A 15,259-nucleotide genomic window follows, 5' to 3' on the forward strand; every position below is an offset into this window, starting at 1 on the left:
TTTATCTGCAAAAATAAGCAAGATTTTCCCTCTAGATCCTGTTTTGGGTTACTTTTTAGGCAATTTGGTTGTTAATTATTCTTATAAATTTGTTTATTATGATATATAGATTTTCAGTTGTTTTTATAAATAACTTTTGGAATTTAAATTTGGTGATTAGGTTTAATTTATCTTACATTTTTTTATATATTTTAGCATATTTGAACTTGCTAATTGATCCATTTTGATCCAAAACTTAAAATATATAAAAAAATTTTAACCATCGGTCCGGTCCGGTTCAGTTATTATATACTAAATATGACCTTATGAGATTCTACCACATCACCACTTGAAAATGAAAAAAAAATAGTTGATGATGTGGTATAATCTTATAATGTCATATTCAGTGTTTAATAATTAAACCAGTGGTTGAACAAGTTAGACAACCATTTATTGATTCAACAAATTTGATTGGTTTGAACATTGGACCAAAAATAATTAAAAATTCATAAAAATATAAAGCAGTAATTAAGAAAAATACTTTTCTATCCTTGTTTTCGATTTTCACCAATTCAAAGCAGTTTTCGAGCTAATTGATTCAATCCCTTTGTTTGGATTATTATATCGATCAGTTCTCGGCCTGTTCGATCTGTTCCTTTTCGAGTAACACTATTTACATCATCAAAATTTCATAGAATTCAAGTTTGGGGACTAAAATAAATCTATTTGACAAGTTTAAGAATTAAAGTGAAAAAAAGAAATTGTTGGGCTGATGGGTTTGTTTTAATTTAATTTAAAATTAAATTACACATATAATAATTCCCAAGGTTTAGGGAGCACAAGGATTTATATGGTAGATCAAATGAAAGGGTAAATAGAAACCTCCACTAAAGATGTACAAAGTGAAGCAAAATGAGAGAAAAAGAAGTAACAAAAATGAAGAATGAAACCAGCATAGTAATAGCTAATGCCATATTTAAGTTTCAAATAAGGCCCCCTCAATCCAGACTAGCTATTAGCACAGGCCACCTTAAACCTACTAGCTAGTAGGTGAGACTATTGTTAGTGACCAAATAAATGGGCTCAAACCCATACTTAATAGCACAGGCCAACACCCTAATGACACAAATATTCTCAACAAACTGAGCATACCGGCTGTTAGCCGAAAGCATAATGGGACAGGCCCAAGAGCATCATATGGAATCTTCATCCCCACTAGCGTAGAATGCTTATACACATCACCCTCCTTGCTCCTTCATGAAATAACAAGACAAGCTTCTGCCAACTCAAATCATTTAGCAGAATGAAACATGACTTAATGCCCTTGAAGATGCAGAGGCATCCGGGTACAAGCCAGAGCAACCTCAAGCAAGCATTAAAAAGATTTGTAAATACCAATATCACGACATTGACCGGGTATGGCCACAGACCAGAGTTCTCACCTTTTTACTATTTTCTTCAAGCTTTATTAACTTAAGCATCAGAGGGTGCCCTCTAATTTGTTTCCTATCTTGCAAATCGTCTAGTAAAAACCATAAGTACATAAAAGTAAAAAGCAATACAAAAAAGAAACAACAAAATTAAGCTTTGTTAACGTAATTCAGACACAATGATCCTATATCTACCAATGAGAACTTGAGTAAGCTTATTCGATTTCCTAGCATACAAAGTCACACACTTACAAAGGAAACGAACCTCCTATATATAGTGTCGATCAACAAGATAAAACCAACTTGATAAGCTTTGATAAATAGATGATAAGTCACTTGAATCAAGGCTTCGAAATCAAAGGCAATCAATAATGATAAAGCATCAATGCTTATTCGATAAGCTGCTCATGATCATCTTGTCAAAAATTTAGTGCATCTTACATAAAATTTAGTGCAGGAATTGAGGTGCAATTATGCACCCAATGGGTCATTGGCATAGATGGCTTGAAATAGGTATCAAGTGAACTAATTTGTGCAAAAAACAGTCATTGTCCCGGCGATCACATCTCCTCGTCACAACGTCAACCGACAATATGTGATGTCACAATGTCAAGTGACATGACGTCGTAACGTGATAAACTGTTCGACGATGTCACGACGTGGAGAAAATGGCGTCACGATGTCGGACTTAAATTTTTAAAATTTTACAATTTGGTCCTATTTCATGCTTGGGCCATCAAAAGAGCTTTTGTAAGCTCGACTAAGGCTCGGATTTAGTTTTGAACCATATTATGAAAGTGTTTAAGTCATAAATGTTTGTTTGATTGGTATATTTATTGTGTTTTGACGAAAGTTGCTCCGACAACTGTTGTGACATCCTGTAGTTCGGACCCAACGATCGGGTCGGACAAGTGTGTTACAATTTAATACCGCTTAGTATTAGTTAAGTATTAGATAATCAGTGAGCTAATATTTTCATTCATTTTGCTTTGTGTGCAAAAACCATTGATGACAATATACAAAATGTATTAATATAATTCATGGGTAATTTTATTAAACTAATCTGTTTGAAACAAATACAAGTGTACATAAACACTACACTTAGGGCACCACATCCAACATTTTGTCCAATATGGTACATGTATTTGACAAAAGTTATAGACTTCGGTACCTGAAAGTAACAATATCAACTTTTTAGTGTTTAATTCAAGTTTTAGAGTTGATTTGATAAAAAATCATAAGGAGCTAATAATATTAGAAATTAACTTGGACTAAATTGATTTAAACTCGAAATTATCCAAATTTGAAGTGATTAGAACCCAAAATGAGCCAAACCCGTAATGAACTAATACATGAAACCTGATCCACAAACATGAATGTCCAAAACTCAAAACAAATTGAAACTTAAATGACTTAAACTTGAAATTGATTTGAACTAAAAAGATTTAATCCTAAACCCTAAATTATTATATTAACATTTAGCAAAAAATTAAAATCTAGTAATATTTTTTTCATTAAATCTTTTAGTCGACTGAATCAATCAGCTTAAGTCGGTCCGATTATTTCGATTTTTATTTAAAACTAGTTAATTATTAAAATTTTATTTTTAGAAAGCCAACAATTGGTGAAGATGATTTATCATTATCTGCTATCGTTTGGCTAAAGCACAGTTGCATGCACAGCTAATTTTGGAACCCTTACCGACTTTCATTTTTCAAGGCGATCCACCATTTTTCAATTGGAACCAAATTCACATTAATTTAAATTTTGATATGATAAATTTGAATCTTAACTCGAACCACTCAATTTCACCATAACATCTAGTTATAAGACTAAAATTGGTTTAAACTTAAAGTGAGTAGAACCGGTAATGAACTAATGCACGAAACTTGATCCTCAAACCAAATTGATTAAAACTTGAAATTGATTTGAACTAAAATGATTCGGATATTTCAAAACCCGAATTGATTTAATCTAGATTGACCTTATCGAAACCAATTTGTTTTGCCTAATTGATTTGTACAGCGCGAGGGAGACAACAATACAACATTATGCCATAGTTCTAATAAATATGAACTCTTATGTTACACGAGAAAAAACTTATTTACTACATACGTGTTAAAATAGTTAAGGCATAAAATAAAGTGAAAATTTAAACTTGAAAATAGAAGGATAAGTAAAAACTCTTGTAAAAAGTAAGATCTCTTCAAAATAAACAAAAAAAATTCCTTCTGCCACAAACAAGTCATGTAAGTATTACTCATTTGACACAATACCCAGAACTACCCATAGCTGCTTCCCAACTTTTAAATAGGAGGATGCACTCGAACCTACATCTCCCTGTACTGGCAACAATACTCATATCAATCGTTCATCAACCAATTTTAAATCTAGAATACTTTGACCTCCTTATTATTCAACCCTAAAAGTATACAAAGGACAACAATATAACACCAGCCCACAAACTTAGAATTTAATAGTATTTAGCACCAACTTTCCTGTACCGAAAGGAGAATTTTTGTGCCGACTTGATATTTTAAATGGTCAAGTTTGCAATGACTTTATTGAGAAACGAATTGGTTGATTCCGAAGAAAAAAACAAAGCAGGGAAAAGGGACTTCTGCATATGGCTTTGAAAACGAAGTATTCTTCTAAACTTTCATACTACTCCAATTGAGGGTTTAATTGTAATTAATATATATACATATGTGTGTGATTGAATTTTCAAAGGATATATGCCGTGGATGAAAATGCAATAAAAGGGCTTTTGCCCAAAATTTTTGAAAAAAATTTTATAAAAATAGTCATTTTTGTTTGCCTTATATTACATTTTAGTCATTTATGTTTGAAATGTTATGTTTTAGTCACGTTATCGTTTTGCTATGGAGTGATCACTCTACCGTTAAACTTTGGTACATCCCTAACAGTAGTCCTACGTGGTAGCCCAAATGGGTTTTAAATGCCAACTTGGATGTCCAGTTGCTAAGATGAAAATAGATTTTTAATTAAATAAATTTAATTTGGACTGCCACGTGGGACATCCAAGTTTATATTTAAAACCTATTTGGACTGCCACGTAGGACTACTGTTAGGGAGGTAGCTTAACTACTTTGTAACAAAACAATAATATAAATGATTAAAACGTAACATTTCAAGTTAATTGATTTATAATGAATCTCATGGCATAATCATAGCTTTTGCAAGTGATCAAGATGAACAATACTATGAGTTGAGTGATTGTTATTTGTTCAATTTTTTTCCTAAACATACTTTTTAAGTTAATGTTCTTTTATAGATTTAATATATAATTTGGTATATGAGTTTGATACTTTTTAACGTGGTATTTGTATTGTTTTTGTCGAATATAATATATGTATTTGACAAAAGTTATACATTTTGGTACTGTAAGTAACAATGTTAATTTTTAGTGTTTAATTCATGTTTTAGAACTGGTTTGATGAAAATTAATAATATTAGAAATTAACTTTGATCAAATCAATCCTAAAATTCAAATAAAATCACAGTTATTGGGCCATATTTGATGAATGAAGCAAAACTAAACTCAACGAATTCAGAATCAACATTAAATTTATTCTATATTAACAAAATCATGAAAATTCAAAACCTAATAGTATTAGCAATTCACTTTCATTAAGTCAACCTTAAACTCGAATTAAGCACTAAAAAGTTAACATTGTTATATTTGAGTTCCAAAATATATAACTTTTGTTACTTATATTTTATGTTATTAGATGATGATATGATTTTGTTACTTATATAAAATGGAAATTTACTATATTATTGTTAAAAAAATACATAAAAATCTCTAAAAATATTATCTTCTTGTATATGATATAATCAACAACAGCAAAAGAGAGAATGGAACGACATTAGTGGGAGGAGTAACCTCGAACTCCAAACATAAACCGTAAAATAGATATAAAATTTCTTACATGCATGGTCTCTTAAAAATAAAGCTAGTTCTTGTTGCATAACATTTATACTTTTAATTGAGTTGATATCACAGGTTAACCAGTTACCAACTCAGTTCAGAAAAGACGAAAATATTCTCACTTAACAAAGTAAATAATATTATTTAACGAAATAAAATTTAAACCTATATCTTTTTAATTTTTTATATTTATATTTTAATTATATAAATTTTTTTATAAATATATTTATTAGATTATTTTATTCTTCTCCTGAAATGACATAAAATGTGGAAAATGGACCAACTTCATAATCATGGATTCCTGTATTCCTTGAAATACAGTTGAAAAGTACTAGAACATACCATTGGTATAGTTAAGCCCTGGGATGCTATGGACCGACTGTCATAATCATGAATTAGACAAAAGATCTTATAATATTCAAATAAATACTGCTGGTTGATAAATTAGAGTGGAATTTAGGAATTACGTGTCAACATGGACTAATACAATCAAGAAAACATTGATTTTTGTTTATTTTCATGATGGGGGTATTACAAAAAATTGAGTACTACCATTGTTACTAACTGGCATCCTAGCCAAGTAATCGGCCTCTTTATTATAAACTCTAGAAATATGTTGAATCGATTATTGTGACAAATTAGCCAATTGTGAATTAATTCTTCTTACTGAAGCGGAATTCGACACCTTAGTAGTACTCTCTTGTACAGCTTGTACTGCCTCTAGACTATCTGAAACGATAATTATTCTGTTGAACACCCTCTCAACAACAATGACCAACTTTCCAACATGCCCCACATGTTTTTATATATATTTTTTCCTTTTAATTGTCTTAATCTTGCCATTAATCAGAGATTCGCATTTTCATTGAAAAACATCAACTTTTGTTAAATCATAAATGCAGACAAAAAAGAAAATATTTGACTAGAAAATATTGATCCTATCGATATCTTTATCCTATCGATCTAATACACTCTATATATTAATGTATATTTAACTGTTGAATATATTTTTACATAAAATAAATAGTTAGAAACTTTTAATTTACAACATTCTAAGTTTTGTTTTAATTTTTTTTTTTTGTGAATTACGAGAGAAGAGTAAAGTCCTAACAACAACAAAACTACTGTAACTTGAACCCATGCGGTAAAAGAAACCTCAAAAAACACATCCAACATCAGATGAACCACACAACACTATACAACATCCCAAGTAAATAACATGTCTTACCACTCTAAAAGAGGAACTGTTTCCGACAAAGACTAGGCTGCTTGAATTGTCAAACAAGTTAATATTTTATTTTTATTTTTTTTTAAATCTTTTTCCACTGTAAATTGATGTGAAACAAGAAGAAGACTTGGTTCAAGTCAAGCCAAAACATTAAGAAAAAAAACCTATTACTCACGCTATATTGACTCAAATGTAAAGGCCAAATATATGGCTTATAATTTTTCTACTACAAAATTGAATCGAGAACCGGAAGTGCAACTAGTCTTATCCGGTTCGGTTTTTAAACATAGTTTCTCACTACTTTGCCTTATAAATAAGCAGAGTTAGTGTCTCTTTTTTTTATTCATTCTAAATCATACATATTTCATAGAATTTCTTCATTCGAAAGCTGCTTCCTAGATACTTATAATCAGATATGAAGGTGAGCTTTTCTTTATTTTTCTCCCATAACTCAATACCTATAGGGAACATATATATACATATAATATTGTTACAACTTATATAGACATATACATATATATAATATAAGATTGTTGGAACTGATATTTATATATATGTATATGTAATTAATAATGCAGCAAAAGATGGTTCTGAAGGTGCAAATGAACTGTGAGAAATGTCGAACACAGGCTTTGAGGATTGCTGCTGCTTCACAAGGTTGGCAATGGCGTCTATATTCTGACTTCATTTTATGCTTATATATAAATGGGTTAATTCCCCCCCCCAAGTCCCCAAACTATATGTTAAATTTTAAATGAGTCCCTAAACTTCAACACATTATCGTTCCAATCAAGTCTTTCAGTCAATCTAGTAGGTAACTTTGGCGTTAAATATCATCTTTGATCAAATTATGTGGTTAAAACTGTTTATTAATGCATGTGTTTTTTGAGAAAAAGGAAGCATGTTAGCTGCAATATAACACTTAACGCCAAAGTTGATGAACAAGTTGATAGAAGGACTTGATTGGAATGATATTATAATTTGAAGATTCAATTGGGACATTTTGAAGTTCAGGATCAATTAGAATTGGTAAAATGTAAAGTTAAGCCCTTAGTGTTTACATCTTTAGTCAATTTGACCCTTATTCTTTTTTTTTTATAGTTAAATTTAGTCCTCAACCTTTTAAAATAAATCAAATTCGACCATCAACAATTTCAAAAACAATCTAATTGTTGTTGTTGTTTTTAACTTAAATACCAACTAAAACGTTAAGTCTTTAAACATTGAAGCTTACATGGAAATTCACGTGTATTTCAAGCTTTTTCTTTTATGAATTTTTATATTTTGAATATTTTTATAATTTTTAAATTATTTATTGAAGTGACATATAAGACAGATAGTGTCATGGCAACATGAAGTACATGTAGACAGCCATGGAATTTGTCATGCTAACATTGTTAAAAAAAATTAATGTTATGATCAACATTTTCATTAAAAAAAAAGCGATTGATTGTTTTTGAAAAGTTAATGGCTAATTTTAGCCAAAAAAAAAAAGGTCAACTTGACAAAAGATATAAATGTTGGAAGCTAAATTTACCATTAAAACTTGACCTAACTTCTAATCTGGGGCAATTCAAAGGCAGGTAGAGGCCTTTGCCCTTTGAATAAAATGGCGGGATTTTGTTTTTAGTCCTTTTATAAATTTACTAATTCAAATTATGCCAATTTAGTGTACAATTTTATACTTCAACCAGAACAAACATGGAATTTTGGTTTTGAGGATGAACAGGTGTGACTAGCGTAGCAATACAACGGCAAGAAAAAGATGAACTAATGGTAGTTGGAGACGGAGTGGATTCAGTTAAGTTGACTCGTTGTTTAAGAAAGAAGCTTCACTATGCTACCATATTGACCATAGAAGAAATAAAAGACGAGAAGAAAGAAGAGAAGAAAGAAAAGAAGAAAGAAGAGAAGAAAGAAGAGAAGAAAGATGATGAAAAATATACCTCGCCTTATTATGTATGTTATCCCTCATATCCCATGCCTCCACAAATTATGGTTCAAGATCCATGCCAATGCCAAGCATGTTCCATCTTGTGATGCATCACTTATCCATCAAGTTTATGTTACTCCATTCCAGATCTACACAGAATTATACTCAGAGTGTAAAATGGATGAAAAAAACCTCAAGATATGATGAATGGAGGATACAAATATGTATTTGATATGATTATAAATTGGAATAAAGGCCGATTGAGTCTTAGCTCGATTAACACCGGTATTATTGTCATAGAAGAAAGGCTTTAAGGACTTGCTTTTATATATAGTAGTATAGAGACAATAAGTCATCTCTAATTTCCACTATAAAACTTATTGAATAGGAGAAGATCCACTGTTTTAGATTGATATTCTTAGGGATCGACCCAATTAAGCAACAAGTAACAAAAATATCGAAATAAATTGAGAAATTGAACACACAAATTTAACGTGGAAAAACCCCTCCAAAGAGGATAAAAAACCACGGGAAAAGATAATTTTACTATAATGGCAAAAGAACGAAGAGTACAAAAGATGGAGATAAAACTAAACCTCCAAACCCCGAAAATAAAGAACCCTCAAAACGTAAACACAAAATTCTCTGAATGTGTTATGAGTTCTAATCTCTAATGGGTGTATTATCTAAGGTTGTAAAATAGCCTATTTATAGGCTAAATTCAAATAATAATAAAATAATCTAAACTAATCAGTATTTGATTGAAACAAATAAGCAGAGTTTAACTCGAAGATTATTTCTCAAATTTGACTGAAAATAAGAGTCATACTTAACAAATCTCCACCTCGACTCATATTTCTACAACACCATATTTGCCAAAGCCCGCCACGAGCCTATCTTGAACTATGTAGGGAATTAACTAAGTCAAATTTGTGCTTAGAAATTGGAAGACTTGTAGCCTTCAACCTGTATACTGCCAAATCAAAACTAACCTGGGTCTAATTTTCACAAACACAGTGCCCTAACTTTTCAAAACCTACATTAAAAGAGAACCTCTCTTCAACGAAACGGTCATACATTTTTCCCTCCTATGAACAAGTTGCCTCCGCTCCAAACGAGTTAACTTCGACTCTGTAACGGATGAGGGATGTCTGATTTCATCGGTCACTGTAGAACCTTCCAGAATATAAAGACTGTCAGTTCTTTTACCTTTTAACAAAACAAGAGCTCCATGAGATACTTTAATGCCGCTTGACTCGATGTTGATTTTGCATCCTTTGAAGTCTAAAATACTCAAGGAGATGAGATTCTTTCGTAAATCAGGTACATACCTGACATCTGAGAGTGTCTTAATCGTCCCATCGTGTATCCTAATTTTAACAGTACCAATACCAATTACCTTACTAGATGAATCGTTTCTCATGCGCACAACTCCACCTTCAACCGAATTGTATGTGGAGAACCATTCTCTATTGGGACACATGTGGAAAGAACATCTCGAATCTAGGATCCACCCGGATGTGAGCTTGGAGTTATCGCTCGTTGACACTAACAAGAAATTATCACCGCTTTCATCGATCAAATTTGCACCAGCTACATCTTCCTCGTTACTCTCAGTAGCTCTTTTATTTCGCAGTTTATAACAATCTGCTTTGGCGTGACCTAACTTTTTACAATAGCGACACCTTTTATCTCGTTTCTTTGATGCCATCAAAACGGAAGCTTGCCTATTTGCCTTGCTATCCAAATAAAGCTCATTGTCGAGTTTGTCTCTACTCAATAAATGACCATTCACATCTTCGAACGAGAGTTTGTCTCTGCCATAAATCAGGGTCTCCCTGAAAGACTTGTATGAATGGGGTAAAGAGCGCAATAATAGCATAGCTTGATCTTCATCATCAATATGAACCTCAATGTTCTTTAAATCATTTAAAAGAGTAATGAATTGACTGATGTGATCTCTAAGAAGCTCTTCGTTCATGCGAAACGTAAATAGACGTTGTTTCAACACTAAACGGTTAGCCAGGGACTTAGTCGCATAAAGAGTTTCTAACCTTTTCCACAAGGTGGATGAGGTCTTCTCCATCAATACCTCCTGCAATACTGTATTCGCGAGGCACAACTGGATTGCAGACAAGGCCTTTTCATCAAGCTCTTCCCATTTTGTTTTATTTAGATTCTTAGGCTTTTTCCCAGTAACTACCTTATTCAAACCGGATTGAACTAGAATTTTCATCATCCGAACTTGCCACAGATTAAAATTTGTCTCACCATCGAACTTCTCAATTTCAAACATTGTTGTTGCCATATCTGAATTGGCTGATCTATGAAAACTGAAGTAGATCTGATACCACTTGTTAGGGATCGACCCGATTAACCAACAAGTAACAAAAATAGTGAAATAAATTGAGAAATTGAACACACAAATTTAATGTGAAAAAACCCCTCCAAAGAGGATAAAAAAACCACGGGCAAAGATAATTTTACTATAATGGCAAAAGAACGAAGAGTACAAAAGATGGAGATAAAACTGAACCCCAAACCCCGAAAACAAAGAACCCTCAAAATGTAAACACAAAATTCTCTAAATGTGTTATGAGTTCTAATCTCTAATGGGTGTATTATCTAAGGTTGTAAAAGAGCCTATTTATAGGCTAAATTCAAATAATAATAAAATAATCTAAACTAATCAGTATTTGATTGAAACAAATAAACAGAGTTTAACTAGAAGATTATTTCTCAAATTTGACTGAAAATAGAAGTCATACTTAACAGATATGATAGAGATATTGAGTCAATTCAAAAATTAACATGCATGACAAGTACAATTATATTGATAAATTCAACGGTTGGATTATTCAAGAAAATAGATTGAGTGTATTGAAATTTGATTTGGCAAAAATAATAATAAAATAATTTGGAATTTGGTGGAAGTTAGAGGACTAAAAGTAAAATAGACCATAAAAAATTGGAGTCACAAATAAATAAAAGATTTTCTTAACGTGACATAAAAAATATTGATAGATGGAATTGAAAAATAATGGTATGGGCTAAATTAAATAAAGTAGAAAAATTCAACAGCTAAATTGTAATTTTACTATATTATAAAAATTAATTGACAATTTTTTAGTTAGTTGATTTTTCTTGAGACATAATGATTATATTATATATTTATTTAGTATCTTTAGATATACTTGGACAAAAGGAAAGAAAATTAGGGTTGACATTTGGTGTAATTTTATTGTTTGGTGAATTAAGATAATTTTGGTCTGTTTTTAAGCCTCAAGTCCGACCGGATAAAATTGCTAAAATTTAAAATAAATTTAAAAATATAATATATCGATACATTAAAATAAATGTTTCTCAACAAATTGAAAATGACTTTAAAAATTATTTATACTTAAATAACACTAAGATAGGTGCAACTTAACAAGCAAATACCTCTAAAATAGTAGCAAAAGTAACAATAAAATAAGAATTATACTGTATCCCAATAATAACAACAAAATAGTAACAATATAATAGTGAAACGGCAACAAAAAGCAGCAGGTTTTTTTTTGGCAAAATCGGGTCAGGCCAAAAAATCTTACGTAAGGCCTGTCTTGTTTAGAAAAATCTCTTTATTTTTCGCCCAAGCCCTCCCACTTTTCGGACGGAGGCTTGATCCATTATCAGGTCTAATTAAAAGGTTGAAAAGTTGAAAATAATAATAATAATTTGAGTGGAAGAAGGAAGAAAAATTAAAAAAGAATGATATTTTTCAAGGTATATTAGTCATTTTACCATTTTTAAAATTTTAAATTAGAAAATAAATAATAAATAAGATATTTTTATTGGACTAATTGTATTTCTTAGATAAAAGTTTCAATGGTTAAATCCTAGCCATTGATTAAATAATAAAATGAATAAATAAATAAATAAACAACTAGAAGATAGAAGAGAGATAATTCTTTTCTCTATAAGGACTAATTTGTAAAAATTTTTATTCTAAAGATTGAGTAGCGAAATCTAAAAATTGAATTAGCTCTAAATTATATGATTATGAAAGAAAATTGGAAAGTTAAGCATAAAATAGTAAAGTTTGAAACTATAGGGATTAAATTGTAAAGATTTCAAAACATCAGTTTAGAACTAATTTATATGGTTTTAGAGTTTACAATTCTGAAAATAGAATATGAAAGTTTAATGGTTCAAAATTAGGGACTAACTTGTGAAAATTTTGATAACATTTTAACTGCAGAGATTAAATTATAAAATCTGGAAATTTTGAAAAGAAGAAGAAAAAGGATGTTTTGAAAAATTGTGCAAGCTGGGACTTAACACTAAACTGAAAATAAAAATAAGAAAATATGATTTCTAGGGATTGAACTGTAAAATAGTGTAAATTTGGGGCTACGAGGACTAAATCGCAAATAATAAATTCACCCAAAAATACTCTGGAAATAGGATTTAGGATTCTCTAATTAAAATTTTAATAATATAAAATTTTAGAAAGAAATTTAATATCGTATGGAATCCAAATAATGTCAGAAAAGTAAATAAAAGTTAAGGATTGAAATTAAAAATTTTAATGTGAGATTCATTGTTCTTATATGTTAATGAATTGGAGTAAAGGATGTTACAAAAACACTATTGCAAGTTGCATGAATGAGATGAAAAACATACAAAGCCAAGGTAAAAATACAAAAGATCTTTGTGTTGTAGCAATTTTGTTTGATAATTAAAGGTGTTTATGGGTCGGTTCGAGCTGGGTCTAAGTATGATATTAATATATTTTATGTTTGCTCATGTTTGGTCCGGCCTGAAATCTAGGCCTAAAATTTAACTAAAACCTGTCCATATTTGCAAAAGGCTAACTGAAGCCCATTTTAGGCCTGACTATATTGTTTTTGAAATATTTATTTTATTTATTTTTTATTTTTTGAAATATTTTATATAGTTGTCTTAACATTATTTTAATGTTTACATTAGAGTAATATTATATATTTAATATAAGTTTATTTTTTAATGTGTTCTAAATCATATAATATATACAAATAACATCATATAAAATATTATAAACTTAAAATTGGTCAAGTCATGTCGGTCTCGAACCTTGAATGTTAAATCCCAAGCTCAGCCCATATTTTAAACGAGCCTAATATTTTTACCTGAACTCTTTCAAAATTCGAACAAGTCATCAAGTCTGAATGGGTAACTTGACCAATGAATTGGTCTATCAATAATAGCTTAATATTTATTATAATAAAATATAATAAAATGTATACATTCAAACATTGTGCAGAGCTTACAAGTAAATTTCATAGTCCAAATGGGTTTGGGCCTTATTTGGGCCAAACCTTTTTTCAAAAAATAATAAAACTAAAGGACAATAATAATAAATAAATAAAATTATAAAATGTTATTTCAGCCATTTGAAAAAAAAATTAGTATAATGATAATTAAGAAATAGTAACATATAGGGCTTTAAAAAATTAATGATTTATTTTACATAGATAAAAATATTATCGAAGTTTCTGTACTAGAAATCGGATTATATTTTATTTTCTTTATTCAAGAAATGAATAAATTATTTATTGTACGTTATATTAAAGAGCAAATTGATTTTTCTGTTAAAAATTCTATCCGTCTTTACTGTTAAATACTGACGTGGTTGATAGAGCAACCAGACAGTGACACTTAGTGTGCCAAGTGTACAGGGACAAGCCAAAATTTTACTTTAAGCGATCATAGTTGAATTATAAAATTTTATCATTATACTAAGAAATTTCCTAAATTTCAAAGGGTCTAAATGAAAATTTTACCATTTAGAGAGACCAAGGCCATTGCTTTCACCATGGAAGGACAAATTCAAGCAGAATGGATGAAATTTTTGACGTGGAGAGACTAATTCAAGCAATCAGATAATAATACGTCATCACTTAAAAGTAGAAATAAATAGAAATTTTAATAAATAAACCAATTTACTTTTTAATTTAATGTATATAATATAATTTGCAAATTTTTAAAATAAAATATAATTTAATTTAATACAGAAGTATCGGTCATCCTTTTAGCTCTTACCTCTTACATCGTATGTGTTAGAATCTCATGCAAAGATGCCCCATGTGATGGTAATGGTTCCCTCGAGGTCCAAAGAGTCATGCCCATCCGCAAGAACAAGAAAAAGATATCTGACACATTAAAAAATTGACACCCAAAACATGAAATAGACATGGAGGCTATGCATGACACTAACAACAGTGGCAACTTCAAAGCCAAATGGTTCAAATCCATTACATTTCTTCTTCTTTTTTTTGTTGTTTTTTATCATAGTTTTTTATCATATCTGTTGTTTTTTACATAATACTTAAAATTACCCAAAACCTCCCCTCCAACCCATAAATAGAAGGATAATGCGCTTCAGTGTATTCAAATCCACGTCCTCTTACATTAATAACAATACTCATACCAATCGAGCTAAAACTCAATCGGTAATTATAGGATTCTTAAATCTTAACCAAAATCGCCAAAAAGAAACAATATAGTTTATATATTTGGTTCAAAGAAATTATCTCAGCTAATCAAACCCACTTAAAAAAAGATTAAACTAGTAAGCCCAAAGTTGTAATTAATTGCATTAGGGTTTTCTTATGATAAACTAGTAAGTGTACGTGTTAGTCATTCACTTTAAAAAGTTACAAAATAGTTATTAAAGTTATTGAATTATTCGGAAATTTTTATCTAATTCATTGTGC

The 15,259-nt window shown here is 30.1% G+C and overlaps 1 protein-coding gene across 2 annotated transcripts in view; it reads left to right on the forward strand.

Moving 5' to 3' along the window:
* The first annotated feature begins 6,947 nt into the window (after nt 1-6,947).
* LOC105767882 (heavy metal-associated isoprenylated plant protein 47) overlaps nt 6,948-15,259 on the forward strand; it is a 28,937-nt gene continuing 20,625 nt past the window's right edge. The window contains exons 1-3 of one of the 2 annotated variants that reach the window (XM_012587445.2): nt 6,948-7,010; nt 7,168-7,246; nt 8,319-8,793. In XM_012587445.2, coding sequence (XP_012442899.1) covers nt 7,005-7,010; nt 7,168-7,246; nt 8,319-8,629 — 396 coding nt within the window. In that variant the 5' untranslated portion in view covers nt 6,948-7,004 and the 3' untranslated portion in view covers nt 8,630-8,793. Of the gene's footprint in view, nt 7,011-7,167; nt 7,247-8,318; nt 8,794-15,259 lie in introns of those variants that run through there. The other variant, XM_052631654.1, reaches the window with a different exon arrangement.

This window comes from Gossypium raimondii, chromosome 5, assembly GCF_025698545.1.
Source record: "Gossypium raimondii isolate GPD5lz chromosome 5, ASM2569854v1, whole genome shotgun sequence".
Taxonomy (NCBI): domain Eukaryota; kingdom Viridiplantae; phylum Streptophyta; class Magnoliopsida; order Malvales; family Malvaceae; genus Gossypium; species Gossypium raimondii.